At 37.0% G+C, this 14,165-nt stretch overlaps 1 protein-coding gene across 3 annotated transcripts in view; it reads left to right on the forward strand.

Annotated features, from left to right (window-relative positions):
- The window catches only part of LMBRD1 (LMBR1 domain containing 1), a 73,164-nt gene extending 59,871 nt beyond the window's left edge, over window positions 1–13,293 (forward strand). For all 3 annotated transcript variants that reach the window (XM_084285269.1, XM_084285270.1, XM_084285271.1), the window contains 2 exons: window positions 12,674–12,765; window positions 12,896–13,293. In XM_084285269.1, coding sequence (XP_084141395.1) covers window positions 12,674–12,765; window positions 12,896–13,015 — 212 coding nt within the window. In that variant the 3' untranslated portion in view covers window positions 13,016–13,293. The remainder of the gene's footprint in view (window positions 1–12,673; window positions 12,766–12,895) is intronic.
- Window positions 13,294–14,165: the final 872 nt, after the last annotated feature.

Genomic DNA, 14,165 nt, shown 5'->3' on the forward strand with positions numbered 1-14,165 from the left:
TGGATTTTTGTTAAATGTGAATGTTAATGTGATCAAAAGGCTTTAGTGGAGTTTTGTATCTATAAATACTGTCAGGTTATGATCTTTTAATACAAAAAAGAAAAAATTCTTCAACTTTAATAAATGAATGTTTAATGAAAACCATTCATTCTTTCATCCAGTCAGTTAGATGGACTGTGTTAGGGAGGTGAAATATAGTACTTGCCTGCAGAGTACCTGCTGTTTTTAGTACCTGGTAATGAAAATTAATGAAACAAGTGTTGTGGATCCTACTTCGGTACTCTGTGATCCGCTAGGAGACATTGTCAGCTGAAACATACTGAAGATAGAAACTAGGTTTTAAATGTAATTTCTCTTCTTGATAAGGATATTAGATGCATAGTGAAAACAGATGCAACTAACTTGAGAAAGGTTGGCTAAGCACTTGTGTTTTTTTTATTGACCTCTTTGGTGCTAGGGTTTTATCTTATGAAAACCACTGAACTAGAACTAAATGCAAGTATTGATTTGTCTTCTCAGCACTTACTCTATTTTGTTTTGTTTGAACTGAATTCATTCTTATTGGTGCTTTTACTTAGAGCTATGACCTTTTAATAACAATGCTGATTGATGAGCTTATAGCAATCAGCTCAATAGTATTGAGTACTCAAATACTATAGAGATGATTTCTACTATTAGTGCACTTTTTTTCAGAGATAGTAGAAGAAGCTTCATCTGATATTGTTATGATAGTTATAGCAATTAATACTGGAAAACTATGCTATTGTTGAAACTTCAGTATTTAATGGGGAATGTTAACCGTGTGCTAGTTTCAAACCAGTGTTCAGTTGGAAAGTGAAGGTTACATTTTCCAAAGAAACGTAAGGCAGTTAAAATACAATTTTAGTATTAAAAAAACCCTCAGATACTTAGGGTTAAATATATATTTCATGAATTTTTAATGTTTTTGTCTGCTTTCATGCACTAAACCTTTTATGCATTATTTCCTTCTGGTATGCAGGTGAATCTGCTTTATACTGAATGCCAAAGGCCATGATAGCACAAACTACAGGAAACAGACAAAGCAGAAGTCAGGAAGTAATAGAGCAGGTTACATCTTGTAACTCAAAATGACTTTTCTTAGTTGTGCATAAGGCTTATGTTCTGATTCATATGTACTTCTTTCTTGTAAAGTTCAAAGAAGTCTTTGGAATGGCAAATTTCCTATGTTATAGGCAAAACAAACATTAGTTCTCAGTGTTTGATAGAGTTGGGTAAAGATCTCACTTGATTGTTGTTTTCAGGGAGTATTGCTAGCTGAAGTGCTGGGTGCATAGTTCAACTGAGTATAAGGTCAAGCAAAGGAGGTTCAATTATGTGATGAAGAACTTTTGGAGTTGGACTAATGCACTGAAAAACTGGTATAGGTTTAGCTAAACTGGTTAACAGGACTTAATGTAAGTGAACAGTGACTCAACTGAAAGCCTTTACCTAGGACTTTTCCCAGCCTCCACTGTGAGATCTTATAAACAGTATCTGTCTCTTTCTAGGTTGGAAATCACATAAGTGTTTTTATAATATGGGAAGCATCGTTCACTTTAAATGTATAACAGGCTGTGAATCCTTTTGATTTGAACTCTTTTGCTTAATTGGAAAAATGAGACTTACCCAAGGTCCGTTAAATGCTGGGCACAGTGCTGAGCCTTTTTCATAGACCTACACTGATTTCAACTGTATATAAAGCAAGAAAGAAAAAAGATTGTATCAATTTAAGCATTAATGTGAGCAGGATTTCCTGTATTAATTGGCAGCTTGCAGCAGTAGCATTCAATTCCTACTGTGCCGTGGCATTGTTCTTATCTCTGGAAGATGACTTTTCCTGTTTAATTGTGTTTTGCCTTTTTTTCTTAACATACATCATGGGAATAACGTCATGAGAATATTCTCTACCACGTGACTGTGTACTTAAAAACAAACAACAAAAAAAAAGGTAAACCACCCTACATGTGGGGTTCTGAATGTCATTCTTACAGACTAAGAAGGTACAGCTTGCTTAAACTATTGCACTGTGTAGGAAGTCTGTACCTATCCAACGAAAATATCTGGAAGCTTCTGCCTAGGTGTGGCATGAAATGTACTGCATCCCTGCTGCAGAGGATTTTACATCTGTTAGGCACCCATACAGTACTTGCTACACTCAGTCTTGTTACATTTTTATTAGCTGAAATGCACTATATAACTTACGATACTTTTCTCATTAATCATTTTACAATAATGTAAATCACCAGAACTTTACTATAAAAAGCACCTTAGGCTGCACCAGGAGAGGTTTAGATTGGATATCAGGAAGAGTTTCTTTAGGGAAAGGGTGGTTCTGCTGTGCCAGGAGGTGGTGGAGTCCCCGTTCCTGGAGGTATTTCAGAGACGTGTGGATGTGGCACTTAAGGATGTGGCTTAGTGGTGAATTTATAGTGTTAAGTGGGTGGTTGGGCCCGATGATTTTTGAAGGTCTCTTCCAACCCAAATGATTCTATGATTATTATAGGACTGTGCTGTTACCTGGAAGTCAATAAATGCAAGACCTCAGGTTTTATTTTAGCCTGAATGCAGACTAGATTTAGATTTCACTCGAGTTATAAAGGTGACACACATTTGAATGCCAAAACAGGAACATGTTCTGTTTCTCCTTAAAAAGAGAAATTTAGGAGACGTGTAAAGTGAATGTTCTGAGCTACTTGCTTGTGCTTTTAATATTGGTGCTTCTGTAGTAAGCATCTTAAGACCATAGATTGCTATTTCCAAATGGTTGTTTTAACTGAATTAATTTGCAATTATGAAAAGCTCCACAAAAGTCCTAAACAGGGATTTTAGCACAGACTGTTACCCTTTCCTGTTACTTTTCTGGATGACCTTGCCTAGTACTTAGTCCTGAACCTCCACTTTTAGCTAACACTATTGAAGTTCTCCATAATCATAACAACTCAATAAATGAGTACAATGGTGCATGTTTGACTCCAGGCAGCCCAATATAGCAGCTGTGCATGGTGTGAGTAGCTAAGATTCCTTTATTTTTTTCTGCATTACACTGTTCATTGATATAGTCACAGAAACACGAATTCCTACGCCTGTTTTTTCTGTACCTACCACTGTTAACAGATATGAGCTGCTCTGAATTACTCCTTCTTTCCCTCCAAGAGATCTTAACTGGAGAGCAAAAAGGCCGTGCTTACTAAGTATTCTGAACTGTTAACTGGAGTTCAGCAGTAAAGCAACAGCAGCTGTGTATTGTCTTCTTGGATCAACATCTTAATCCAACGTCTGTTGGATTTAAGTCCAGCAGTGAAGTGAGATGCTCTGATATTATCAATACTTTGGAGTAAGAGTTAAAACTCCTTAAAAACGATTGAGGAGTATGTACCTATTCTTAAAAGGAAGTAAGGAACCCAGTGTGAGTACTCATTTGAGTAAGAAACCTACCAATGCCTACAGAATGATCCTCTAAGGCAGTACTTCCAACTAAGGCATTATATCTGGTCTCTTTAAATGGCAAAAGCCACCAAATCTTTTCAAACTGAGAATATAACACATTAGAAATATTCAGTAAAATGGTGGGAGCTGCTTCTGCTGGTCTAATCAAATTCATCTTCTTTTATTTCGGTATAGACAGCTGACAAATTCATATCATAACATGCTGAAGAACAGCCATACAGAAAAAAATAGGCAGCAGGCTGATGAAGCTACATACAGATGTTTCCTGTCCATCTTTGAATAAGGATTGCTCAGTAGACTTAGAGCACCTTCATGAATAGGCCCTTTCTATTACAGTGCCTAGGATCTGTGGTCCTGCATGGATGACTGAAAAATAGAATCTGAACTATGAGAGAAGAATATGACCAGAGTACACACATGCATTGTAAATTCTGTGTGTAAAGGAAAGACAAAGTGGGAAAGAATGGGTAGCCATTGTTTTGAGAGCATCATTAATGATAAAATCACTCATTCACATTCAAACTTTTATTTAAAAGGATTTGGCATCAGATTTTTCAAGTTTGACTCTTTAATGATAGTCGTAACTATTTTTTTCTCCAGAGAGTAATTAAGGAGTTCCAGCATGGAAAGTTGTGCTGCTTTGTGAAATGCCTCTGAGTATTAACCAGATATAAATTCTTCTAAGGACTACAGGAGTATTCCATGTGAGGATGTTAAGAGGTCAAGATCAATCTGTTAAAGGTTCTTCTTCCTCCTCTTCCTCCAAATCCTTTTCCATCTACCTGCCTCTCAGGAAGGGGAGGGATGAGGGAGGTGGGGCAGTTAATCCTTCAGTCACACAGGACAGACTTTTCTTTTGTTTTTTCTAAAGTGGTTAGCAGAGGGCAGTATGAAGTGGAAAGGACATGATGTGAAGTTAACATTGAAGGCCAGGTGCTGTAATGTAGTTTTGGGAATTCTGAACTGCTGTAAGCTGAAGCTTGTACAAAGCTGATACTGGAAAAGGGGATAGGTGGTGAACGGAAAGTGGCTTGATTAAAGTGAAAATGTTATTTTATTTTGACCATTGGTTGCTTGCTTTCTGGAATCTTGTATCCTTATTCCTCTCTAGGATATTGCCTTCAAAGTTAATAAATATCTGGGTCTTTAAAATAGGAATTGTTTGTCTTCTGTTACTTAAAAACAAATGTTCAAGGAAGACTCTCAGAAAATACCTCTTGCAGAAGTTCAAATTAAGTCTGTGATTTAAAGGCAAGAAATGGCAATTATAGGGCTTGTATCCAAATGCTTCAGGCTAGTTATGGTGATTAACCTAAACTGTACACAGCATTGCCAATCATACCCCATTGCAGATGAAACAGAAAATCTACTGTAGAGCCATCTACTGTCTGATCCAGTGGTTTATAGAAGGATGTGATCTCTGGAATTTGTGGCTTCAGATTTCAGTCATTGGTTAATGCTCTGCCTTATCACTAGGTACATGGCCCTTCAGCACTTAGTATATTCTTCACTTAACAGCATTTAAAAACTGAAGTAAAATCATCCTTGAAATTTATGAAAAAACAGATTAACAGATTTAGCTCTTTGAATCTCATTAAAAGGTTTCCCTATAGTCTGTAAATATATGCAAATCTTGGCACCCTCTATGATACTCTGTAACCCGACTACAATAGAAGCCTGATAGCTGAGTGCCATTTTCCATTGTAATGCAATGGCTTTAAGGTGAACTCCAAACCTAAAATGATGAAAAGAGTACTGATAGGCTCTTTCAGAGTATACAGAGAAGTGGTGAGAACTTGACTATGCTCAGCTAAAGCTTGTTTGTACTTTCTCTGTAAGATCTAGTGCCCTCTTTCTGCAGCTGTGGCCTGCACTTCCTGTTCATCCATGCCACTTTTCTTCCTCAATAGTCACATTTAAACATTGTCTATGTGACCCAGATTCTCAACTACATTCTCAAAATTTAGTGTTCAGAAACTTAGCTGACCTGAGACTTGTCTATTCAACATTTTTCTTCACCTTTCAGCTCCAAGACCTGCAGGATCTCACGGGAAGCCTCTTTATGCTATGAAGTCCTGCTTGCACTGTCAGGACTTGCAGGTTCTTGAGCTGTTTAACGTGAACGTTCATAGTGTGTAATTATCAAAAAGTTGTATGACTGCTACAGTAATTAAGTTACTGTAGAGTAATTATGTAGCTATTGGTTATCTTACTTCTGCTACAAAATCAGATCAAACTCATAAAACCAGGATTCACATTCATTGCGTCATTTTCCAGCTTTGTCTGGGATTCTAATAGGGTTGGGTTTGACTTGTATATATGCTGTATAAGGTATCAGGTATACCTATCTATAGCTGGAGTCACTGAAAAAGCAGAAATTGCCTTCCAAATGATAGTCTGTCCTAAATGGTTTACTTGACACTTAAGAAATCATGTGATAACACTGTTAGCAACTCTAATTTAGAACTAACGAGCCTTTTCAGAGTGAGTGTAATTCTATCTGAAACTAGCTTTCTCAGAATTTAAATATCTACTGGAACACTGCTAACTTCATTTCGAGTGTTTGTGGAAACTCAGATACCTTCCACTGGAAATAGGATGTACTTCTGAGCACTTGGGAAGTTGGGATCCTCTTTCTGTTTCCAATGACGGGCACATTCCAGGTTCCAAGCTCCTGGCTCCTGCTTAACTTGTTAAAGTCTTTTCCTTTGGCAGGGTTTGATTCCGAAGGTAATAAGCAGCTCTTGTTGAATAAAGTAGTTCTTGAACTACAGCTAGGCTGATTCAGCTCAACTTCTGCTTGGTTTCTACAGGTCCCTTCTACATGCATCTCACTAACACTTCCAGCTCAGCAAACAAAAAGGCTGGGTTGAAAAAGTAGCCAACTTCTCGTGCTTGTGTGTTAGACATATTTGAAAAGACTGTAGATGGCTGCTGTTTAACATCTGAGTGATTTGATATGTATCTTGGGTGTCCTGTAGTACTTTAAAGTGCTGTCAGTGTGAGAAGTCAGAAGCTTAGTGATTCATGTCTTTTTAAATGGGGAGCTATTGTAGCTGCCTGCAATCTGCTGGAAAGGTCCTTGTTCTACGTGAATGAACCAATTACAGTAGTGCATTTTTCAGTGTGATTTCCATTCTTATAAGGAATCAAAGGTAAATTTATTGCAGAGTTGACCTTGAGGCTAGTGTGTCATTGTGAAAGACGAAAGAACAACTTGAAAGTTTAAACAAATTCTGGGAAGAGTTCTGAGGGAAAGGGGCAACTGGTATGTGATGCTACAAACTAAACATTTTAAAAGCTTCCTATAGCAGATCAATTTTAGCTAGTGAAACCAGGGGGGCGGCAGCAGCAGAGGGGCTGGGTCATGAAGCACAAAGACAGTCTCAACAGCTGAATGTATGAACTGTGTATGTGTGTGTATGTCCCAGTAAAGAATAATATAGGGCAAGTGGGCTAGATGGAATGTGCTAGCAGCCACTTTTCATGTAGAAACTGCTGAGTAACAGGCAACAAAACCAGTCCCTTTTTCCCTGTTTATCTAACAACAAAATTATCGTTTGTGACTGGAGGCAGCTGTTACTGCCACTCCATGAATGTGTTTCCATTGAAACCTGTGAAAGTGATATATGAAATAGAATCTTAAACAACAAACTTTGGTGGCAGTGTGAAGTCCTGGAGTGACCTTAACACTTCCAGAAAGGCTGGATGAAGCTGTTAAATTGCTAGATGATAAGTACAAAAGCAAAGGGGAAACTTGTAATTAGAAAACTTTTGGTATACCTACTTTTATCTGAGGACACCTGAAGCTTATTTTCTCTTGTCCATCTTTGGTCTGCGACCAGAACCAGCACTGGAAGCAAGTTCATGTTCTGTCTCTTGAGACTTTATTTAGCAGAGTATTTAAATTTTATTACTTGTTGCCTATTTCCACTATTTTGTGTGAATGAAAAATGTTTTTCAAAACTGCAAAAAATGGTACCTGTCTCTTGGGATAGCTTACAGTGCTGTAGCACCCCTTCCATCAACAGAGATTGTGATCACTCAACATACCATCATACTAGAAGTGAAAGTTTTGTTGCCCTCTTGAGAAAAATGATTTGGACGTTACACAGGGTGATTGCTTTATGGGTCTCTTACACTGTTAGATGTGGCCATTAACTTCCTCACATAGTTTCTTTATATATGCAATGTTACTTTTTTGGTCAGTTTGATTACTATAAATTGTGTACTTTTTTTTGGTCTGACTTCCCTAGTGAAATGTTGAATTGCAAGACAAAACTAGATAGTAGCACTTGTATTCTGTGTGCTCTATAGCCACAGATTAATCCATTGTTCTTGAACACTTCGGTAGTATTTCATAAGGTGTGAGTTAAATCACAACTTTTTGTCTAAATTGAGATATCAAATTAAGAAATTATTTTTATTTTGGAGCTTGAGAAAGCATTGTATGTATATTGCTGAGAGGAAAATGCTGCCATTATACAAAATAAAAAGGTTTTTTAGAGTGCTTATTTTACCTTAGGTATGTCCTTAAGCAATTTACTAAATGGATGGCAGGTGTTTCCAAGAAAAATATTAATATTGATACACAACTTGTAGGTTCCAGATGACATCTCAAAAGGTGTCTGGAAGTTGTCCAGCTGTGTTCCACAAGTTACTGCGTCCAAAACCAGCTATTCTTGCTGTAGTTGCTCACCCTATTTGTCAAAATATGATTTAGCTTTGTTGCAGGAAAGCCACGGTAAGAAAACTCTAGTATCTTATATGTAATTTAAAGGCAGTTGACTGTTTTATTGCAATGTGGAACTGGCTTGGACTGTAATGTAGGAATGCTGTTCATTCTGTGGTACAAGATGATGCTTGTCTTGGGTCACGTAAACCCAAGTGCAGCATACAGGAATGGCAGTCAGTAATAGGTGTGTCATGTTATTCCTCATTGTGCTACTGAAAGGCTATCTGGAAACCAACGAGACTAGGGAGAATGCTTGAGATGTCACAGCTGTTGAAGTGCTGCTGCATGTGGGGCACCGAAGATGTGCGGTAACCATCATCCTCTCTTAATGTTCTTATCCAAGTTTTAGGTGACTTAAATTAGGAGTAGCAGCACAGCTGGAAGTAATGCCTGTGAGGATGAAACATAGGTTTCCACTTCGTTACACTTTCTCAGGAGAAATCTCAAACCTTTTGGAACTTGATAGATGATTTAAGTTTATAAATGCATCAAACCCTTTCTTGAAGCTCAAGTTGCAAGTTGGAGTGCCAGCAGCAGCTGCTTTCTGTCACACAGCTCCTGAATGATTGGCAGCAGGGCCATATGAAATGTGAAGTGTTTCTGAAAACCTGAAGCTGTGCCTTCAATGCTTTTAGTATTCAGAATATGCAGTGCTTATACATTCTAACAGAGAGAGGAAAGCTGCAGGTTTTCTTTTGGAAGTACCTTTGAGTGTATTTTTTACTGAAAATATGTTTTGCTCAAAATCAGGCATGTAAACTTTGTCTGTGCTTGACACACTCAGTCTAAGTTTAGGTTTTCCATCCAAAATGCCATGTTTAGTGTTAGGTCTGTTTGTGTTGTCCCCATGTATAAATATACCTTCATGTAATGTGAATTGTAATGGTTATGAGCACACAGGATCTAGAGAGATCATCTGGCCTAATCCTCCAGCAGGGTCAAACAGAGCAGGTTGCTCAAACCCATCCAGTTCTGGTTGTCTCTACAGATTCTGAAGCCTTTGTGGGCAACCTGTTTTAATGTTTTAACAATTCTCGTGGTGAAGTTTATCCTGTCACCTAATTGAAATATTTCTGATGCAGCTTGTCTGCCATCCATTGTCATTTCACCATGCGGGTCTGGAAAATCTTGCCATGTATTTTATTTTTTTTTAAGCTTCCACTAGATAGGAGAGATAGCAATAAGGCACACCTGCAACTACATTTGTTGCAAGCTGAACAAACATGTCTTCCCTGTATGCTCTGCACTCTGGCTAGTGGTCCTCTGCTGGACTAGCTCCGGTATGCCAATATTTCTTTTATGTTGGGCAGCCTCAAATAACTCAGCAGATGCAGTTCCCGTTCCAGTAGAAGGAAGTAATCTCTCTTCCATGGTCCTGCTGGCTCTACTCTTCTCAGTGAGGCATGGTTTTCAGTTACATTTTTTCCATTGCAGTTACACATTGGTAACTCCACTTTCAGTTTGTTTCCCAGAACACTGAGACACTTTCTGCAAAGTTGCATTTTAGCTGGTTGATCTTCGGCCTGCACTGTTGCTTTGTGTTGTTTTGTTCCAGGTACTTCCCATTTGTCTTGATTGAGCTTCAAGTATCATTTAAAGGGGCTGCAATAATTGGCTCCCTCTGGACAACATCCTTACCACATAGTGTGTTGGACCTCTGTTCCTTGCTTCCTTATAATTTGATCTAGAGACTTAGTGAGGATGTAATCTGTTATTATCCAGTTCATTAATGAACAGGTAAAACCAGTGTGCACCTCAATACTGACTCCCAAAGAATGCCAGGTTTTTTAAATTACTTTTTTCACATCTATTTGTACCTTTCCTCTAAGACTATTTTTAACATCCTCTTATGAGAGCTCACTGTTTTGAGATGCAGAAAAAACAGACTGCAATATATGTAAATAAGTTGTTGGTTTATGCACTGAAGACTCAGATTATAGCTGTTTAGGCTCTTTGATTTGTTTATCAACAGATTTCTTTATCCTTGCAATTCACTTCCCAGAAAAAGCCTTTGTTCAAGGATACGAGTAAATTGAGCCTAAGGGTTTTCTAATTCACCAGAATGAAAAACTTTCAGTGGACCTGAAGTAAAATGTAGTAGACTTTTTGAGCAATCATGGCTATTAGCACTTGTTGCTTGGTATCCTTTGTTTAAGAAACCTTTCTGTCTTGAATCCTTGTTTTTTGGCTTGATTGCTTGGTCAGCACTACATAATATGCTTAATTCTTAGTGGTAACAGTTGCCTATGAGAAGCTTGGTAGTTTTCCTGTACATGCCTTTGTTCGAAAAGGTTGAGATACTGTCAGTGTTATTCACAAGTATCATTCTTAATAAAAAGATTTTTATCTTATTTCAGGTTGCTCATTAACCTATTCTAAATTCTGTCATTGTAGGAATAAATTAAATGTTGTTACATCAGCCTATTTAGTAATATCTTAGTTCAGAAGGAAGAACTAAAACTTACTTGAACTTGTGACACACATTCAATTGAAATGTTTTCTCAAGGTCAAATTGTTCTAAAATATTTACTACCGTTTATTTAATCCAATTACAGTAGAGAGACATCTGAAAGTCCTTTAGCTGTTCTTTAATTCAAGTAACCAGCTGGAGAGCTGCAGATGGTGTTGACAATACTATCTGCAGTTATGAAGCATCTTTACTTTACCGCTATTTCTTAGCTTTACTTCACCTTTCTTATGGCAGTGTCATCTTAGCAAATGATGGAATGTAGTGTGCTACTTCACTTTTCCTCTCGTGTAGGGTATGTGCTCTTGAATGGTATCAACAGGGGAACAAAAACTGAATTTAATTATGTGAAGAAAACTGGAACGCCAGGAAGGATTGCTTCAGCAAAATTCCTCTACTTGCCATGTACTTTCACTTGATGCTAGTGGAGAAACATGCTTTCTCTACATGAACTGTTCCGCATTTTAATTATTTGTAGAATGTCTCTGTGTTGTATGCCTAGTGTTGAGTACTTGTGAAATCCCAGTTCAGCACTTTTTGTCTACTGATACTAACTTGCAGCCTGTTAGGCTAATGGAAATCGATGTGCTGCATAAAGTAGGAGTTATCGTAATATTTTAATTATTATTCTGTTATTTTTATCAAATATAATTCATTGATGGATTGTTGGGCGGGAGTTTTGTCTGTTTAGATACAGGGTATTCTAGACATTGTAGAAATTTGGTTTCATAGAAGATTACCTTGGCAAGGCCAAGCAGCAGACCTTCCTAAGACCTTCCTGAGAAGGCCTATCCTTAACTCCTACTTTTCCTCTCTCCAGAAGTAGTGAGCTGTAGTATGTGGTGGTGTTAAAGCAGCTTCTCTGATGTGGAACTGTAATCGTTAAACAAAATACTTGCCTTTGGAAACTGATATTTGTCTGTTTGTAGCTTGTTAGATGGCTCTTAGAGTGAAATTACCTAATTATCACTTGCAACTTCAGAAGTGGAAAGCTCAGTTGCATCTAGGGGGTATTTCCAAACCTGGTGTAAGAAGTGACTGAAAATGAGCCAAATTCTGATTTGGTTGTGTTCTCTAGTGTTCAAACTGTTTAGATGCCAGTCTCTGCACTGAAATAACCTTTAGGTGAGGTTTAGAGCATAGTAAATGAGAAAAATAAGAGGTCACGTTATTTTGTAGCATGAACTCAATGCATTCTTCCTTGTTTTGGAGCAGTGATTCAACTCGCTTGCATGTCCTGCTGACTACCCTCTTACATGATCTATCGAATGTTACAGTCCTGTACAAGCCTTTATGCTACCAGGCTGCAGTGTTAGAAATGTCTTGACAATTTGATCCTTAATTCCGTTAAAAATAAATAAATAAATAAAAATCCGCCACTTTATAATGGCAAAGAATACTTACATGTTTTTAAATGTGGCTGCATTTACAGTTTACAGAATAAGATTTGACCAGCATTGTCAGATATTAGGTGTAAATAACACTTCGGCTTTCTGTGTCACCAGAGATCCAGTGTGTGTACATGTGTGTTGCCTACACAACTCAACATTATTGTTGACTTAAATTTTTGCAAAATGTATGCGCTTACAGTAAGGAGAGGGTTGTTTTTTTTTTGTTTTTTTTTTTTTTGAGGTACTGAAGTGCATTTTTAGTACAGCATTTGCTTTTTATCTCCTCTTTATGATTACAGTTCATGTAAAATGGAAGATGATTATAATAGGATGTATGCCAGAAGAAGCAATAATTGATAGATCTGTACAAATACCCAGTAGTAATGGGATTACCTGTGTAACCGTCAGCTTTCAGTGCCATTCAGTATGCAATAATCAAATATCCCTCTGCTATATAATTTTGATAGGATAGTACATTTGATTTAGTGGAGTGGAATTGTTTTTAAAAGCTGAATACCCTCTGAAAGTGCTGCATTGCTATCCTATAAGTAAATTGGAATTAGTTGATTTTATTTGGTCTGTGTTAATCAGTACTATTTGCTTTCCTTTTAGATCAGTGTATTGTTACTCGGACATACCTTTTCCTTCACAAATTTTGGTTCTTCAGTGCTGTCTACTACTTTGGCAACTGGGCGTTCATTGGAGTAAGTACTTTTAATTTGGAGATCACTGATAATCATCACAGAGTTATTTGCCTCACCACACTGCTATTCAGTTTTACATTTGTTGCCCTTAATTGACTAAGAATTAACTTTACTTATTTTAAATTTTCAGGTCTTTTTAATTGGATTAATTGTATCATGCTGCAAAGGCAAGAAATCAGTCATTGAAGGTGAAGTGGATGAAGATGATTCAGATATGAGTGATGACGAACTGTCTGTTTATTATCGTTGATAGCCTTTTACCTTCAAGATGGGAAAATGTAACGTAAAATAATGTTGAAAATAATATCCATGAATTGCTATCCAAATAAGCATCCTTGTACCTGTAAAAATAAGTGTTCTTGCTTACAGGGGGTCAAAAACTGAATGTCACTTCAGTATCTCTGTTATATCAGAGCAAATAGTGAAACTGGATTTGAATAATATATAGAAAATACTGTTTTATGATTAAATGTATATGTGTAACTTTCTGATGTACGATTTGATAAACTGACTGCAATTATTTCATAACTCATGTTGTTTATCTCTTAACTTATGCTTCATAAATGATTTCATACCTAACTTATAGAACACTATTTTTTTATTCAAGCTCATAAATAAAGTGGGCTAAAATCCTGCAAATTGCTGATACAAACATTGCTAGGAAGATGTGGATCAAGTTTTCACTTCCAGGCGAATGCAACTTAACTTCTGCATTAACTTTGCTGATATTTCTGGGATTCCCATAATAAACTATAGCTGGTACGACACCATATTTGAAGTATGCCAGAAACCTGAATTTGAGGTACATAGCAAGTTCCCAGTATATGAAGAATAAGTCACTTGCACTGTCTTATCCCTATAAAGCTACAGTAGAATCCTCTAGTAACCACGAGGTGGCTTTTGCTCTGTAAGGAAAATTGTTAGTGTAAATGACAATATTCAGCACTGTTGCAGTGTTTTAGTGTGGCTCAGTTCTGAAGCTGCCAGGTGCCTGACTCAGTAATAACCAATGGAATAATTAAGATTTAATCAACTGTCAATTTATTTTTTCTCTAAGGCATATTGTCTAGTTTGAAGCTTTTCAATTTTTAATGTAAATGTTGTCAACTTGTTTACAAGCAAAAAAGTTTATATAAAAACAGTCCATAAACGTTTTTGTCCTTCATATATCTTTAAATATATAGTTACTGAGCTATATTTTTGAGACTGAAAAATTTCTTGAGGCAGAAGAAATTCTTTGGCAGCCTGTGAAAGAGCAAATATTTACAGCTACAGGTTTTTAAACAGGTTTTTAAAGTTCTAGTGCTACCTGAGGGGATGTTATAGTCCACACAAACACATGAAATATAATTCAGGTCATCTTAATAAGTTAAGTAATTATTGAAGTATACGGAAACTTA

This window comes from Netta rufina (assembly GCF_964035555.1).
Source record: "Netta rufina genome assembly, chromosome: 3".
Classification (NCBI taxonomy): Eukaryota; Metazoa; Chordata; class Aves; order Anseriformes; family Anatidae; genus Netta; species Netta rufina.